The 16817-nt window shown below is 42.0% G+C and overlaps 1 protein-coding gene across 2 annotated transcripts; it reads right to left on the bottom strand.

The window, feature by feature from the left end:
- Positions 1-78: 78 nt before the first annotated feature.
- On the bottom strand, positions 79-16690 carry LOC138612829 (FYVE, RhoGEF and PH domain-containing protein 6-like). 2 transcript variants are annotated; one of them, XM_069686296.1, is made up of 21 exons: positions 16521-16690; positions 13713-15576; positions 11137-11281; positions 10869-10936; positions 9885-9915; positions 7170-7321; positions 5422-5578; positions 5214-5301; positions 4079-4129; positions 3924-3982; positions 3748-3819; positions 2987-3055; positions 2639-2722; positions 2469-2548; positions 2233-2335; positions 1984-2130; positions 1732-1837; positions 1478-1572; positions 1266-1394; positions 1015-1154; positions 79-912 (listed from the first exon to the last, which is right to left on the bottom strand). In XM_069686296.1, exons 1-21 carry the CDS (start codon positions 16531-16533, stop codon positions 876-878), a joined length of 3690 nt encoding a protein of 1229 aa, XP_069542397.1. In that variant the 5' UTR covers positions 16534-16690; the 3' UTR covers positions 79-875. The 2 variants fall into 2 exon arrangements, with proteins under 2 accessions (XP_069542397.1, XP_069542398.1); XM_069686297.1 differs by having other exon boundaries at positions 10869-10930.
- Positions 16691-16817: the final 127 nt, after the last annotated feature.

Raw genomic sequence — 16817 nt, 5'->3', positions numbered from 1 at the left:
TTTTTTATCTTTTTAATGCAAAGCTAATTTGCTTGTTCCCTCTTTCTAAAGTTGACCAGAACACAAAGCACAGTATCATAAACATTTATTTCAGTGACAGAATATAAACATTAAAAGTGAGATTTGGGAAAATCTGATTTCCTATAACTTACAGTCCTCTATATTTACAAATGATGTGTAGGGATATAATGTACAGCCATTTGAGTTATTTAAGTGCAATATACATCATATTAAAAGGTATGTCCACTGTAAAAAAAATCCCCTGATACACCATTAAGACTTGAGGTAAGTCTCAGAGTTAAAGAAATGCTAAATAATGTGAGGTAACAGTTTCTTTAACAAGCATGAATATTGTATATTGTGTGTTCTACAGCCAGCATAAGTGAAATACAATAATAATTCCCAAACAACAAAACACCTGATTTGTTTTGACCTCTAAAAATATTTGTTAAACTTTGATCAAAATGTTATGACAGTATTTATCTATTTACAGCAGGCTTTTATTAACTTATTTGTGCCTCAGAGGTTCAAAAATGTTGCTAAAAAATCTGATTAAAAAAATCAAAGCCTAACATAGCTACAGATCGTTCTTAAGGTGAAGAAAAAAACTGCATAAACAATTGGTGGTTGAAACAATTCATGTCAATGTACAAAAACATCATGGGTATTTCCCACCTCCACATGAGTGCTCTTGGAACAATGTAAAAGGTAACTACTGTATGTGTGTTAAAAGTAACATTATAATATATTTGGAATTCATTTCAGTGCAACTAACATGGTGTCTCCTGATGCTTTGTGCAGAATTCAGAGAGCACTGAGGTAAAACATTGTCAGGAAAGGGTAAAAGAGAATGTTGAAAAGCGACACACTTTTCGCTAAAGCACCGTAGCTTCTTTAAATGTGTCGATCCATCTGTTTAAAAAAAAAAGAAAGATTATTGTTAATATTATGTTATATAATATTAAGTGCAGCGAAGCTTTCCTGAATTGCAATAAATCTCTTTGTATGCTGTACCTCTGTGCTGTTTGGACGTCATCAGCTTTAAAAATGTAGTAAAGCGTGTGTTTGTGGTAAAGCTTAAACTGTGACTTCTGTGATGAATCAACTTTCAACATGAATCCTAACAGGGGCTGACTCTCTAAGGCTGCAACGTCCTGCATGAAGACACAATAAAAGGCAGCCGTTAGAGTAACATGAAATAGCTTCCCCTTTGTTTAATTATAACATAATGCTGGGCTTTTACTTAGACAAACAGGGAGCCTTACCTCACTAGCAGCATATGTGTACAGGACCTTGTCTTTGATGACAAACCACAGCTTCTTCCCCTGCTTCTTATTGCCCCTTGACCTCTGCAGATACCCACTCATGGAGGAATTGTCTGTGTTTGCAGTAACCTAAAACAAACAAACCACACCTGATGAGACATCATGTCATTATGAACAACAGTGCATCCTGATCAGGGCAAAGAATCAGTCACCTCTTTGAGAGCTGCAGGTATCTTCTTCTGCCTCCTGGAGAAGGCAGAGGTAGCTCTGCTTCCAGGGGACACAGCTGCTGATAGGGCCTGTTCACCTGATAAACAGAGTAAACTGTGTAATATGCGTTTTATATACATTGAATACAAGGTATGCCTGTGTCAAATGCACTATTTTTATTTAGCCAATACAAACAAAAGTATGATGACTGAGAGTTTGGACCAGCTGCAGTAATGTTGTAAAGAGTAAGACTTACTTTTCTGCTGCTGAAGATCAAGGAAACACTGGTCACACACTCGTGCCAACTGGTTCTTCAGGTATTCAAGACAGTGTTTGTTGGAGGAACAAGACTGGCACACCACCTGTGGGGATGATGGAGTATAAAATACAACTTATTATACAACAGCGATTGTTTTCACCATGCAAGCACACACTCTGCTTTCATGTTAAGTTTATAAGTCAGCTTTTTTGAAAGGAGAGGATTTTCCTACCAAACCAGTCACCTCACCTTTCCGCATGCACGGCAGTGGTGTCGCCTCCATGTCAGGGTGAACTCACAGGTGCAGATCATACACATGGTGGCCCGGGGGTCAGGGATCCATATAGGAGCTTTGGATCCTAAGGGAAAACCATCACCATAATCCCTCAACTCTACCTGAAAGTAATGGAAAAAGATAAGATTTAACTATATATCATATTTATCACAACAAGAAGGGCCTGTATGCTGCAAACATTGAAATATGTGTCGTTATTTTACCTCCTCTGGAGGTTTGCCAGATATAAACGACATGTGCTTCCTGGTGTGGTCACTGATCGCTGTGGAAATGGCTTCCAGCCATTCATCTCGCTCTGTGGCCGAACTGCAGAGAGAAAACAAAGCTGACTTTACGCCTACACAGTGATAACAGGCCTGCAAGGGAACTGTTTGGAAATGACAAATTATTAAATTATTAAATGAATTATCATGAGATATCTTCTGTTTGTGATCATTACCTCGCTGAGAGAATGAAGGAGCGTTCCACGCTCTCCACCTTCAGCTCGTTCTGATAGGCCTCCTGGTTCGGTTTGCTAACCTGTAATTTGAGCAGTGATGGCCGAGTATAACACATCATCTGATAATTTGTATTTAAAAGATAAGAAGTGCAAGAAAAAAAGTTTCTCACCTTCATCCCCGCCAGAGACAACATGTTGTTGAACTTGTATTGGCCCGACTGAACTGGAGTGGTGTACAGCAATGTGTCGTTAAACTGGAGGAGAAATGACAACAAAACAACTTGTTCTTTCTGTCCGTTTTGTCTGTTGAGGGTGTTTTTAAAAATGGTACAAACAGACACATTTCATACATGCTAATAATCCATACAAAGTTCATGAGCACATTATCTAAGCCTTGATGACAGAACAGGGACATGCATCAGATCACAATCAAAGCTTCACAGAAACATTTTGAACTGAAAAGGTCAGAGAGTGTATTGTATACGAGTGAGAGTGTAATAAGAGAAGTATTACTGTACCAGGAAGAACATTCTGGGCTGCATGACCTTCCTGGATAACTTCTGCAGGACGCCCTCTTTGAGGAAGATCTGCGGCACAATAATGTCATAAAAACACATTAAATTACGTGTTGTTCTGCACGTTTAATTATGCATGACAATGTCCTGAGGTAAAAACAAAAACATTTGTTTGACAAATCATTCTAGCACATAATGCAGAATGTACATAAATGACAGGAAGCTTTGGATTGTATGGCTTTTTTATAGCATAATAACATATATTGTGGTATTGTGGTATAAGTCAAAATTCAAAGCATGTAACTGTCATTCATAAATTATTGTATTGTTTGAAACTGTTGACTTTAAAGATCATTTTGAACCTTGAAAACAGGAACTTCAGGACTTTGAGGTGAGTTTGTTTTGACCACTGCTACTTTTAAGGTCAAGTCTGAAATTTGACTTTTGAGCGAACACAGACAAGACGTCATTCAAGTAGAATAAAAATAGAATCTGCTATTCCATGACAGCCAGGCTAACTTTATCTGCTGAGGAAAAACAGTGTTCTATAATCAAATGCTCAAAAACAGCCACTAAATGGACTGCTTAAAGGTACATTTGATTCTTTACTTTATTAATCATGTTGCTTCATCTGAAAAATGTATTATATTTCGGGAAAAGGGCTTTGGTGATCAATATAAATGGCATTAATGTAATTAAATTTTTATCTAGGTACATTAACAAATTGATTCTTTTTAAAAAGAGCAAATTGTTTATGTTCTTACCCGCCAAGGCTGGACAATCTCATGCTGGCCGTTCAGACTGCACTGCACCTGGATCAGCTTCTGAAAGTTGTCCTGAGACAGAGAGAAGTGGACTTCAGCTACACGCACAGAGGATTTAATTAAAATGTTAATTGAATTTTGCTGATTGACTGATAGATTCCTTGTTGGTTTCTCACCCCTTGTTTCATGATGTCGTTGGCATGATTGGCGACCTCTTTCACAATTGTAAGGGCAGCTGAGTGGAGAAAAATGTGAAAAGTGCATCACGAACATGACAAAGTATATCTTCATCCCACTGATGTTCAGAGCATACGGATGTAGAAGAGATTACCTTGTGTGTCCTTGTAGTCGCCTGAGTCTTCAGAGAGGTTCTTCAGATAATCTAAACATAAAAACATTTAAACGAGAAATTGGAAAAAGCCACTGTCAGTCAAAGCTGGTGTTCTCTGTAATCGATAGACGCAATAATATTTGAAATTGGTGCCATAAGTGTGGAGGAAGTTGTACAAACAGCTTGTGGTTTCTCTCATTCTATATTCCTACAACACCCAGCATGCATTGCACCCTCCCTCTGAAAGGAACGACCCAGCAAGAGACGCTGGAGTGAAATACTTTGTTTCGCTGTAGGCAATGGCTCAGAGCGGTACAGAATCCAAAATACGACGAGAAAATCGAAAAAATCTTCAGGTCTGCAGTCTACATTTCAAACCTGGCGATTTTGAACGAGACATGACATCGGAAGCGGGCGTCCTAGATTGAGGAAGTGTAGTTTAGCGAGCTCCCTGGCCTCCGCCAGATGATGTGTTTTACGTAGTCTGGCGGAGGTTTTCCAGGGCCCATTGGAGAAGCGGATAACGTCCTCCAAAGGCACAGAGCAAAATTGCATTTTCTTTCTACCATAATGGCATTAGCTCCCCGTAATAGCATGATAGGACTGAGGTTGAAAATTGGCGAACTGGCCCTTTAACAGTAAGGGTCAGCGGTCCACTGAAGTGAAGATTACTTTGTACGCTGGTTTACAAGGGATCAGTGTTTTCCAGTGAATTCCTGGAACGTAGTCTGAAAATTAAAATCCTGGACAACAAGGTCTGCAGGTGCTTACATAACACAATTACACAAGAGTGACGGCAGGAACATTCTTCACATTTCGGTAATGAGGGATCGACTGATGCATTAGACTCATGAAACACTAAGCTCCCCCTCATGTTAAAGCTCCTGTTATGTCACCAAATCTGATGTGGGCTGCACTTCAAAAAATCTTATTATATATGAGGATTGAAGAGGCAAGACAGAAATGACTGATTATATTTTTGAACAGCAGAGGGCAGCATGACGCCTGTAATGGGACATCACAGATTTGGGCACACATGCAAAGTTTAAGAGCCCATAACTAGAAGTGATTTGGAGGTGAATAAAGCTGCACTCTGACTTATGGATAATGTGTAAGTGTGCTCTTGCAGATGTACCTGTGAGCAGCAGCTGATACTGAGGAATCCTCTGAACAGGCTTCAGTAGGTAATGCTTCAGAGCCAGGTTGGCGCAGCGTGGACTGGCCTAGGAAAAACCAAATCACAAATGACCCAGTTTTCAAAACAAACTCACAATCTCAAACATAAACAGCCTCACTGACCCACCCATGCAGACACAGAAAACAAGTCGAGCAAGCCTGTTTACCTCAAACTCCCGCACCACTGCGCCAAACGCTTGGTTCTTCTTTCTCTGCTCTTCCAGTAAAGTCACATTCTTGTTAAACTCTCGGATGTATGTGGAGTACATCTTCAGATACGGCCCCTTCTTCAGGAAGATGTCTGCTAGCTGGGCATTCTCATCCCTGTACATAGAATAAAGCAGAATGAGATAAATGAAACACTTTGACATCACATTGAGAAAATATGTGTAAATAAATTGTGTGTTTTAGTAAGTAAAATTCTACATTTGTATTTTGGAACGTTTCAGAATAAAGGTCTTTGTGATAATTAGTCCAATAGTTTATACTTAATTATCAATTACAGCCCGTTAACTATCATTATTATTCATGTGTAATTGTATAATTAAGAAGTTTTACCTTGCCTATTGTTTTACAGGGGACAGACAGTTTGCGACATAAGAAAGCCTAACACAGTGTTCAGTCAGGAGTGAGGTGAGAAACAGGGGGACAGACTGGTGGCAGTGGTGATATTGGGGAGCTTTCCAGTCATTCTGGGCTTTGGCTAATGAGTGAGCCACAGTTTCTCTTTTTTTAAATGGAAGAAAACATTTAATCATCATAACATGTTGTGCAGTCTTGGAACAGTGCAGTATAATGTACTGTATAACTTAGTTACACAACATACATGATTAAGGTTGACTGGTAAGTTGCCTTCAGGAATGCGGTTTTCATCCGGTTCATACAACAGAACCAAAAGTATGTAGACTCACGTTTGTTGACAACCGGAAATAACACCCATATAAGATTGTTGAACATCTTAGTCTAAAACTGTGTGTGTTAAAGTGATAATCTCGCAGTATTACAGACTGGGTGTCTGAGGTGATTTTCACGTAAAAGTTAGTTAGTGACGCGTTTTCCATCACCCAGCAGTGGTTGGTCTGCCAGAGAGGGTAGGCGGAGCTAAGCGGCTGCTTTTCCGGTCATGTGTTGCGAGTAAACAGTAATCTACTATGGCTGAACAAACAAAGAAAAGATGGATGACTACAGATACAACTTCAAAGATAAACAAAAATCCAAAGAAAAAGAAACAAATTTGACGCTCAGATGAAGGCAAACAGTCTAAAAAGGAAAGCGACCGTCAGTGAGGAAAATCAAGAGTTACAACCAGAGCCAACCGTGGACGTCACACATGCAGCACTGTCTGGATATCTGGAAAGTGTGCTCCCGCAATTACCATTTATCGCCATAGGTGCCGCCAAAGAGAACAAAACTGAGATCTTCGAGATTACAACTTTAATATGCTGCTTTAAAGCCCCTACCCTTTCCACAAGAATGTCTCCAATTCAGCCACAAGAGCATTAGTGCAGATAGACACTGATGTCAGGTGATGATGCATGGCTCACAGATTCAGGTGCAGTTTAGCCCGTAATTTAGATGAAGACTGGGGATACAGCCTGGGCTGAGGTGAGAGTTCTGTGTAAGTTCCTCCACTTCTAACACGAGAAAACATTTCTTTATGGACCTCGTTTTGTCATGTTACATCAGGAAAGAGCCTTCAGTCAGAAACGGTCTGGAATATGTTTTTATGCTGCTACATTATAGATTTGTCTTACAAGGAACCGAGGCATCGACCACGACCATGAAGACAGCCACAGAGCAAAAGTAAGCAAAAATATTGTGACAGGGATTTCTACATATATTGTGCCATATTGTGAGGGTTCATAACGGCACCTTGAGTCTGTATCAGTCAAATACACACAATTGCAAATACTACCATTTGGCGACTCTCTCTTTGAGCTCTCTGAGCAGGTCCTGGTTGAGTTCGTAGAGCTGTGGGAGGTAATACAGGATCTGGTTGAGAAGCCGCTCCTCAATCACAGCCTTCCCGCTCTGCTGAGACGCTCTGGACACTGCGTCACGGAAGTCCTGTTGTCAGATATTAAGACATGTTAGAAAGCCACATTCAGGAACTCAGGAAAGCCCACAGTGTGTAAAACGTGGTAGTGACCCTGTATTGCATCAAAATGAATTCTATGAGAAAATGCAGCTTTTTAAAATTGTCTGCTCTGCGAATCATTAAAGCTGTTCCCAAAAACTATGAATGAGATACCAGTAGGCGCCAGGAAGCTTAAGAATAAAAGATAAAGAAGAAAATCCTGCTGACACACACATCTGACTCACATTAAGCATTCTTAAATTTCCAGCACGCAGTGAATCAGGACTAAAAGAGCAGGGCCGAGAGCTTGAGGGGGCTGTTTCTGCTCTTTTTTCTGATGATGTGGATTTTTGAGGTGGTTTATGGGGACACATGGCAAATAAAACCGCGTCCAGACTCAGCATCTAAAGGAGAGCTCCCGTGGTTTACATGTGTGATCTTCCTACCACAACAGCTGACTGTGAAGGAGGAGGGTCATGTGGACACGGGTTTAAAGGGAAGAAAATAAGGTTTCATGAAATAACAATACTGAAAGTTGATAAGATTAAAAAAAAAATTCATTTTCATCAGGATGAAAATCAAAGCTGGACAGTTGACATTTTGGAAGAATATGTTTCTACCTGATAGAAGGATCAAACGGGGCCAAACACAGGCATTGTTTAAAATATGGCTGAACCGATAAATAAACACATTACTGTGTAAAAGCTGGCTGAGAGCCTGGGAGCGATAAAGAAAAACACTTTGAGTCACCTCAACATTCTTCTGAGCTTGGTATGACTGCTCCTCCTTACTGGACCTCATACCTCTAAACTCTACAGAGACCAAAGCGCTTCCTGTCTGTGCTCCACAGCGAGGAGTCATAGCTGATGACTCAGTCCTATTACAATCTTTTGTTTATGACCTATCCTCTCTGAACATCTGCTCATACGACTGTACTGATCTTTTATTGTAGAAAACAAAGAAGCAGAGTTTTTACTTTGACCATGTCCATGACCATTCAGGCATCTGAACTCCCTCACATCATCCGCTCTTCATGTAAATCACACCGACTGTTACGTAAAGATAATTGCATGAAGAGTTTTTGTCCTCTGTAGCAATATGAAGCAGTTTTGTTATGAGTGGGTGCCTGCTTTGTTCATCTTGTGCATTTGCAAGAAGATACACAGTCCTGCCAATGGCCACATAAATGTTTGATGAGGAATTTTATAAATGCATTCAACACGTTTATAGACCTCAAAGATAAACAAGTTTTAGTGAGTAACACTTAAAGGTTGTAAGGTGGGAGTATCTGTTGGCAGAAAAGGAATATAATTATGGTGCTCACGGGAGCAAGGTGTTAAACTCCAGGTGCTCTTGAAGGTTAAAAAGTAAACTGTCGATGGAGGGAAGCCGCTGGGCTTTCTTCAGGCACACTGAAAATAAACGCCGACCAGTTTCCACCCTCATCGGGTCTTCCTCAGGGTGTGAGTAGGAAGAATCAAGAAATCTAAAAGGCATCTTTAATGACTCTTCCTAGTCATGCCCTCTTTGATGTTGCTGGGTTTTTTTTACGGCATTTCAAACTAAATCCTTGGCTCGGTGCGAGTGTGCCTGAAGAAAGGCCAGTGGCTTCCCTCCCTCGACAGGAATATAACATTGCTGGGTATGTTTCCTGAAAATAAGTATTGTGCTTCTGTTGAGCCATTTATATCTCTATAGAGAGCATGTCTTGTGCACTGAGTCAGCCATGTTTCTACAGAAGCCCAGAGCGGACAAACATTGGCACTAGAGAGGGCTTTCCATGATTTTTGCAAGTTTTGCAGCCACAGCTTGTTTGCCTTCAGTTGTCAGTTGGGAGCAATGAGGAGACTCGTCACTAGATGCCACAAAATGTGACGCACTGCTCCTTTAATTTAAACATAACTTGTTTGTTTACTGTTCATCTCCACAGGGACCCTCTTAACCCAAGATTTACATGATTTGAAGAGGTGAGAAAGCAGGGTTGTTCTTCTCTCTTAAACTCTGTCCCTCTAGTTCTGGCACTTTCCATCTATATAAGTAAGTGAGACATTATGAAAGCATTGCAGAGAAGATAATCTGAAGTATCCAAACGATTATTGCTTCTCTGCTCTATCAATGATGGCCCACCTTTTACAATATTGCCTCCAGAGGTTTTCAAACACATTCTGAATGAAGTGCAGCAGAGAAACTACATCATATCGTTTTGCTTGCTTTAATCTGTTCAAGATAAAATTACAAACAAAAAATGGGACAACACGACTCAGTTTAAGTCCAGATAAGTTTGGTGTTGTCTTCAGATCACACTGCACGATTTAAAGTCTGGGGGAAACCATGAGGAATGTGAGCGTTGCGGTCTACACGCACACACAGTGTTATCCTGCATGGGGTGTGCCGCGGTGGCTTCCAGCATAATGAAACACATATGGAGAATGTGGGCGCTGACAGAAAACCAACACCAGATAAAATATACACGGAATAACAGCAGCTTCTGCTCTTTTCCTGCCAACACAGAGCTTGTTTTTGTGTGAAGCAAAGGTTGTTTTGTGTACTTACAACATGAAGCAACTTCAGGACGTCAACAAACCTGGAAGACAAAGAATTAGTTAAAAGATGCAGAGTATAGTTTACGGATTATTGTGAGTTTAATTCTAGACCTGGAAAGTATTCCCTGTGACATCACGATGGTTGCTGATTATCCAGAGTATTGTGAATAATATTTCTAGAAAGAGATACTTCTGTTTCATTTTTTAAATGTTGTTTTTCAATGCAGAGAGCACCACACACTGCCTTCCTGTTACCTCACATATACTGGGGTGGAAGTAGACGTCTCAGAGACAGGTATCGCGAAATATGAGGAAATAAAAGCAAACCATGTCCCAGGCTAAACAGCTCTAGGTGTAAGGATAAAATCAATTTTCTATTATTCTTTTTTAGAATCATGTTGGTAACGTTTGTTTCAATTTAAAAATTGTATATTTATTTTAATTTAAATATTTTTCGGAGCCTCTCCTTCCTGCTGAAACGAACAAGCCGCTTAGCCATTCGAAGGTCAGACCTTAGCCACGATTGGCAGTATTTGGAGTGACCGCGTAGCCCCACCCCCACATGTGCAATCACACGTGGGGGAGCGGCCGCACTGCACTCGCTCCAAAGTTGTAGAAAACATGGCTGCTTTAGGATCGGTTATTCGGCCTGACATATACAAGCCAGAATCGCCAGGAGGTATTTGAATGGTAAGCTGAAATCTTGACAACGACTTGACTACAAGCTCGAGCAAGAAGGCCGCCTGAGGTGAATGACGGTGAATGACGATTGGTCGATTTCAGTGAAAGCAAGGTTTAACGTAGAAACCTGCAGCTGTTCTGAACGACTCATTTAAGAGGCGACCTTTTTAAAAATGTAATTCTGGAAAAACACGGAATTATGCAGTTTTCACTTTTTTGAGGAATAAACGCACCAAAATGTGAAACCCATGAAAATATGAGAAAATCCATTCAAAAGATATGGCCCCTTTAAAGGAAACAAATTAAGACTTACACGCTCTCAGAGCTCATAATTTCTGTGGCTATGTGCTGAATCTTGCTCTTCTTCTGTCCACTCTGCGTCTAACAAAGGGGCAAAAGCACACACTTAGAACTGCAATGCACTGTAATAAATCACAGTGAAGGTCATGACAATGCAGAAGATACCTGCTGTGCATCATCATAAATTCAGGTAGAGCTAACAAGGTGTCAAAAGGACACAAAGTTCTTTCACATTTCTGAGCACCTCCAGGGACTAAAGTCATACAGTGTTCACTCCTCACCGAGCTCTCCTCTGGCTGCTCCGGGTCTCCTTTACTCGAGACGGAGCTGCTGTCTCCTTCGTCCTCTTCGTCTGAGGTGTTGGCCAGGATGTCATCATCTGAGGGACCGTCATCCAGGGGGGCCACCTCCTCATCAACAGAGCTTCTGTCAAAAGGAGAGGATGTTAGGGGTCAGAGGAAGCAGATGACGGAGCATGAACACACTGTGCAGGTGTTTCTGACACACACAGGCAGCTGCAGACACAAGGTACACGACTGGAATAAAAGAGTAAGAATGGTAAAGGAGATGTTTCAGCACATAAAATGATGGAGTTTCTTTTTGAGAGAAAAAGCGTCAGACCAAGAGAGCTTGAACATTTCCTGATGTGATCTAGAGGGAGTCATAAAGAAAGAACACACAGGAAAAGGAGCACATGACACAACCGGAAAAACGTTTAATGATAATCATCATCACCATCACATAACACTCGCTCTGGCTCCAGCTGCCTGCGTCAGGTCACAGAGCAGCAGTATGGCTAGATGCTGCCATATCCAACAAAAAGAGAAGAACAGCCAAAGCAGACACAAACCACTGACTGTCACACACGTTGTTCATTTAATCAATGCAGCTCTACAGCGACTAGATATCATCAGCTGTAGAGAACTGCATCAAAGACAAACTACATAGCTAAAATGCCACAATTCCCAGAGGGGGCGTCGCATGTGAAACAACAGAACCTCCCTGAACAAAACCGCAGAAGAAGAAATGAGCCAAGGCTCAGCGACAAAACCAATAAGCCGGAGTCTGCGGGTCTAAATAACACATAGTGGCATGCACAACATAGCTGATGTCATTAACTGTGACTGAGCTGCTCAGCGTGTTTTTAACATGTGATATTTGCACAGTTTGAACTACAAAGGGGGACACGCTAAGCTGTGAGAGTATGCAGTTACACAAACTGTAATCCCATTTTTTTTCAAATGACTTCTGCTCGCCGGCTATTCATTACAAAACTCAATAAAAGCAAAACTGCAAACATGACTTCCCAGAATGTAGTTTTGATGTGATTTGTATTTGTATAGTGCTGATTAAGCAGCAAACTGGCTGCTCGAGCAAAACACTTCAAGCTTCCTGAGAGTTACTTTGATCATTTAAATACTATGATAGGAAAGCTCCATTTTCTGATTTAATGCCTCTGTTGTTCTGCTAAACTAGACCTTTTCTTTTCTATGATGTGCATCCAATTTTGCATCGCATATCGAAGCGTAATGCTACTCAGAGGACTTCATAAGCAAAAATATTCATCGAGAATATGTCGCAGAATAAGCTCAGCTTAATCGCTTTGCTACATGTGTTGATAAGATAAGATAATCCTTTATTCGTTCCACACAGGGGGACAACATTACAGTGTTATAGCAACAAAGTGGATAGTGCAACATTAAGGGCGCATAAAGAGAAAAAGCTACTGCAACAGGTTTCTGCTCGAGCGGCGCCGGAACCGGAAAAGAGATCGCAGACAGAGCTGAGAGTATCGTAAACTATAGAGTCAGAGCTTAGACTACATGACGACAACACTTCTAAATCGTTTTGCATTAAAAGTTTTTATTTTGGTGGATATTGTGAAACGTAAACGCAGATACTATACATCTGTGATAGGGCGATCATTCTGGCCAACTGAGCTCCATTTCAGAGTAAAAGTAACAAGCACCACAAACTGAATTACTTAACCTCCACATTATTTGAGTGTCGGCAAAAAAATCTCACGACAGAGATTTTAAAACCTGTTCAAATGTAGCTAGTATATAAATATAGCTAAATCAGACTAGCCATAATTAACACACGCTGCCTCAGAGGAGCGTGCCGCATCCTTGAGGAATCAGCACGAACGCACAAGCTGGACAGTTTTTACGCCAGAGCCATAGCTGCAATCCACATGAACATTAACACTGTGCAATAGGACAACCCTTCCACGCGCAAATGTCAAATATAAGTGTGTGTGTGTGTGTAATACTAAAGAGGGCGCAATGTGCAATATTGTTTTAAATTGTGGTTCTTATTTAAATGTATTTATTTTGTTTTTGTATCTCTGCATCGCGTCAGGACACCCTTCCAATTTCGTTGTACTGTATTTGGGCAGTACAAAGAAAATAAAGGTCTAACATTTAGGAAGAACTGATCCTTTAACAAATTAAACACTTCTCAAACAAACATAAACTGCCAATCTGCAATTTTCTGCCTCTAGGCTAAAGGTTGTCTAGTTTAAGTGTCGCCTCACATAGCAACTTAATCACTCAAGTTAGAAGGAAGATTATTTTAGTTGTCATGTGTAACTTAAATAATAAGGTCAGCCGAAAAACCATCAACACATGAATCAATGTGCAAGCACGCGAGCCACCATACCAGTCAAACTCCCCTGACAGGAATCTGCAACAAAAGGACACAATGTGACGTGCTACTCTGTCATCTCGGAGTCTCTCCGTAATCACCCAGCTCTTTATAAACAAGAGCTGTCCCCTAATGTATACTGTTAGATAAGATAAATAAGTACTGAGAGAAACAAGACAAAGAGACAGAAATGAAAGGCATCATAATCTACCTCTCATAGTCTGGTGAAGGACACTGTAGTTGTTCTGTGTTTTTCTCAAAGGACATGTACGGCTCCTGCTCCTCGTAAATGCCCTCATCATTATACATCGAGCTCTGCCAGGCTGTTGTCTGCGAGAGGGAGGTCTGAGGAGACATCGCTGCCGTTCCCACATTCATGTAGTCTGATATCTCCTCATAGTGCCGGATGTTCTCATAGTCAACATCTTGATCTGCTCCATGAGAAAACTCATCTCCGTCCACGCTCTGCTCTACTCCTGCTCTAATCAGCGGGCAGGAGAATTTACGCTCGACCCTGTGATGACCCTGGTCACTGTCCACGTTTAGTTCATTATCCGAACTCTGGCCTCCTTTCACAATCAGCTTCTTCACCGAGAGCTTCAAGTCCAGCAGTTTCCGGAAAGAGTTCCTCTTCTGTCCGTCCGAGCGGAGGAGGTCGGCAGCAGAGAACGACTTGGCTCTCTGTTTGCCGAGGCTGGAGCGAGCTGGTTTGTCGGCCCGAGACGTGAGGAGGTTTCTGCTTGTTTTCTCGTCTGGAGTTGCAGGCAGCTCCCTCATTGCTCTGTCCATCAAAACACTATCTTGCCTTCTCTCATTATGCCCTGGTTTGTTCTCTTCTTTCTCTTCAGAGGAGTCCTTCTTCTGCATCCATGCCATTGGGCTGCTGTGCCTTTTGGGCTTCATCGGAGCTACTTTGACCACCACATGCTCCGCTGTGAGAGGCTGGCTGACCTCTGGTTGATTGAGCGAACTAGGATTAAAGTCTGTGTGGTTTGTCTCCTGATCACCCATTCCTTCCTTCTCCACCTCTTCATCCTCCTTGTCAACAGATACCTCCATCTCCTGGATGCTGCTGTCCCAACCCAGGTCTTCCTCCTCCACATCCTCTGGGAGTGTCTGAGCAGCAGAGGTTGGTGCTTTCTCAGGTGTGGACAGAAAGGGCTTTTTCCTGGGCGGAGGAGCTGGAGCGGTGCAGGCTCGCCTCGCGGAGAGATAAACTGTCTGCTTGTTATCAACAGGTACACAGACAGACGGTGATGACACCTTCATGTCCCTCCCTTCCTGGATCAGAACCTCTTCCCTCTCCTCCTCCTCCACCTTTTCCTGACGGGTCAGCACAGCCACCCGGGGTTTCCGCGGTACAGGGACGGGCTTCCTAGAGGCTGCTGGGATTGCTTTGGGTCGAGGCTCACAAGGTGCTTCTTCTGAGCCAAGAGCATCATCCTCTGGTCCTCGCCCAGCTGCACTCAGAGGTATGACGTTACCATTCGCCTCATCGCTCCACGTTCTGTGAGGAAGAGACAGCCTGGAGGTCACTGTATTTACGCCTGTGTTGAGATTTTTGTCCAAAGTAAATGTTTCTTTATGTGGTTTATGGTTGTCAGTTTTTTCTCCACTGTTCTCCACAGAACCTCGAGATGAAGGGAGGAACTTTCTGTTTTCTTCAGTTTTACCCTTTTGCAATGTTTTCAAGTCTCTTTCAATTTTATTTACCGACGTTTTCCGTAAACACCGGCAGTTTTCATTGCTACACAGACAAATAGGAATGATATAATCCCAATCTGGCTTCTTGTTCTCTTGCTGTATTCCATTTTGGGAGTTCAGAAGATTGTCCGTCCTCGGAGGGGTTTCTTTCACAGATGTTTGGTGGAGGCTCTTTGCAACGAAAGGTTTGGACTCCACAGCAGAGGTGAGTTTGGAGAGGCAGGGTTTGGGGGCCAGCTCTGGTTTAACCCTCCTGTGGGTGCCGGGAGACGGGAGCGAGAGGCCATCTCTTCTGGGGGTTGCAGGAGACAGGCCTTGCCTCTGGGGAAGGGTTAGCTTTGGTTTTGGGGCCACAGGTGGTTTGACCATGCCTGAGGAGAGAAAAGTAAAAGTAAAGCACTTGAAATCTGATACACAGCTAAAAGATTATGGATCATAATCCGACCTAATAAAAAAAAGCATGTCATGAATATCCAGATGGTGCATTTGATGCATTTTCAGCAGTCTGGCAGATGTTGCCCTAATAAGAGTCCACTCTTCAACTCACTAACTGATCCTAACCTACAGCTTAGTGTAGAACTGCTGTAAAGTACTAAAACCCCCGCTCCGGGGGGGGGGGTCAGATATCACAAGGCATTTGTTTTGCCACTCCACACAACAGCACCGTAATCCAGCTAATGGTCCAAGTCAACAAGCAGGGGGAGGAGGAGGAGCAGATGGGAGATGAAGAGTGGGAGACAAATGGAGGAGGGGGACAGGAAAGAAGTCACGCAAACTGGTACATCTGGATGAACTAGTGTCCAAAAATCAAACAGTAACAACCAGTAAAAGGCTGAACTGCTGACAGGAAGGAGGTCATTTTTCCAGTAAATCAAATCATATTTTCTTTTTTCAGCCAGCTACAGTCTGACACCTTTTTAATTAAAGTTGAATAGGGAGTTTCTTGGCACACTCAACCACTGACTGACGGACAGGGAAATGAATTACAAATATGCTATCTGAGAGTGACACACACGTTAAAGGACAGAAGATATGATACATTTCTCTTATTTATCTGAGCATTAATAAGACACGTTGTTTTATTTCGTTTTATCCACTTTAATACATTAAAAGCACAGCCAAAGACGGGAGCTGCATAGCTTCAGCTACAATCTATACTACATCTGTTGCATTCCTTCACTCTGTTACTCTGAGTTGTCTTGTAAATATAAGTAAACAAACACGTAACTAAAATATGGTTCTGTTGTAGTTAAGTGTCCCGTTTTGTGCTGTATTCGGTGACATAAATTAAACCGAGAAGTTTTCAGTCACTTACCTGAGTTCATCATAGCGTCTCTCTCCTCGCTTCTGTTCTGTCAGTTTGTATAAAGCACTGCAGCAGTAAACGCATCACCTTCTGTGTCCATACATATTGCAAAAAGTAGACTCAAAATCAGTTAAAAATCGACATTTTCCCCGCTGTTGTTGGAGCAGCACGCACACGGGTCACTGTGACTGGAACCTCACTGGCTGCCTGCCAGCGACATGAAGCACTCTGCTTCCTTTTAGTGTCCGTAAACTGTCCACTAGGGGTCCTCGTGAGACACAAACTGCCAGAATACCTTTAAACAAA

The sequence above is a fragment of the Semicossyphus pulcher genome, unplaced genomic scaffold, assembly GCF_022749685.1.
Source record: "Semicossyphus pulcher isolate SPU_LCO1_2020_fin unplaced genomic scaffold, fSemPul1.0.p SCAF_8, whole genome shotgun sequence".
NCBI lineage: Eukaryota > Metazoa > Chordata > Actinopteri > Labriformes > Labridae > Semicossyphus > Semicossyphus pulcher.
This window is presented reverse-complemented; position numbering and strand designations above follow the sequence as displayed.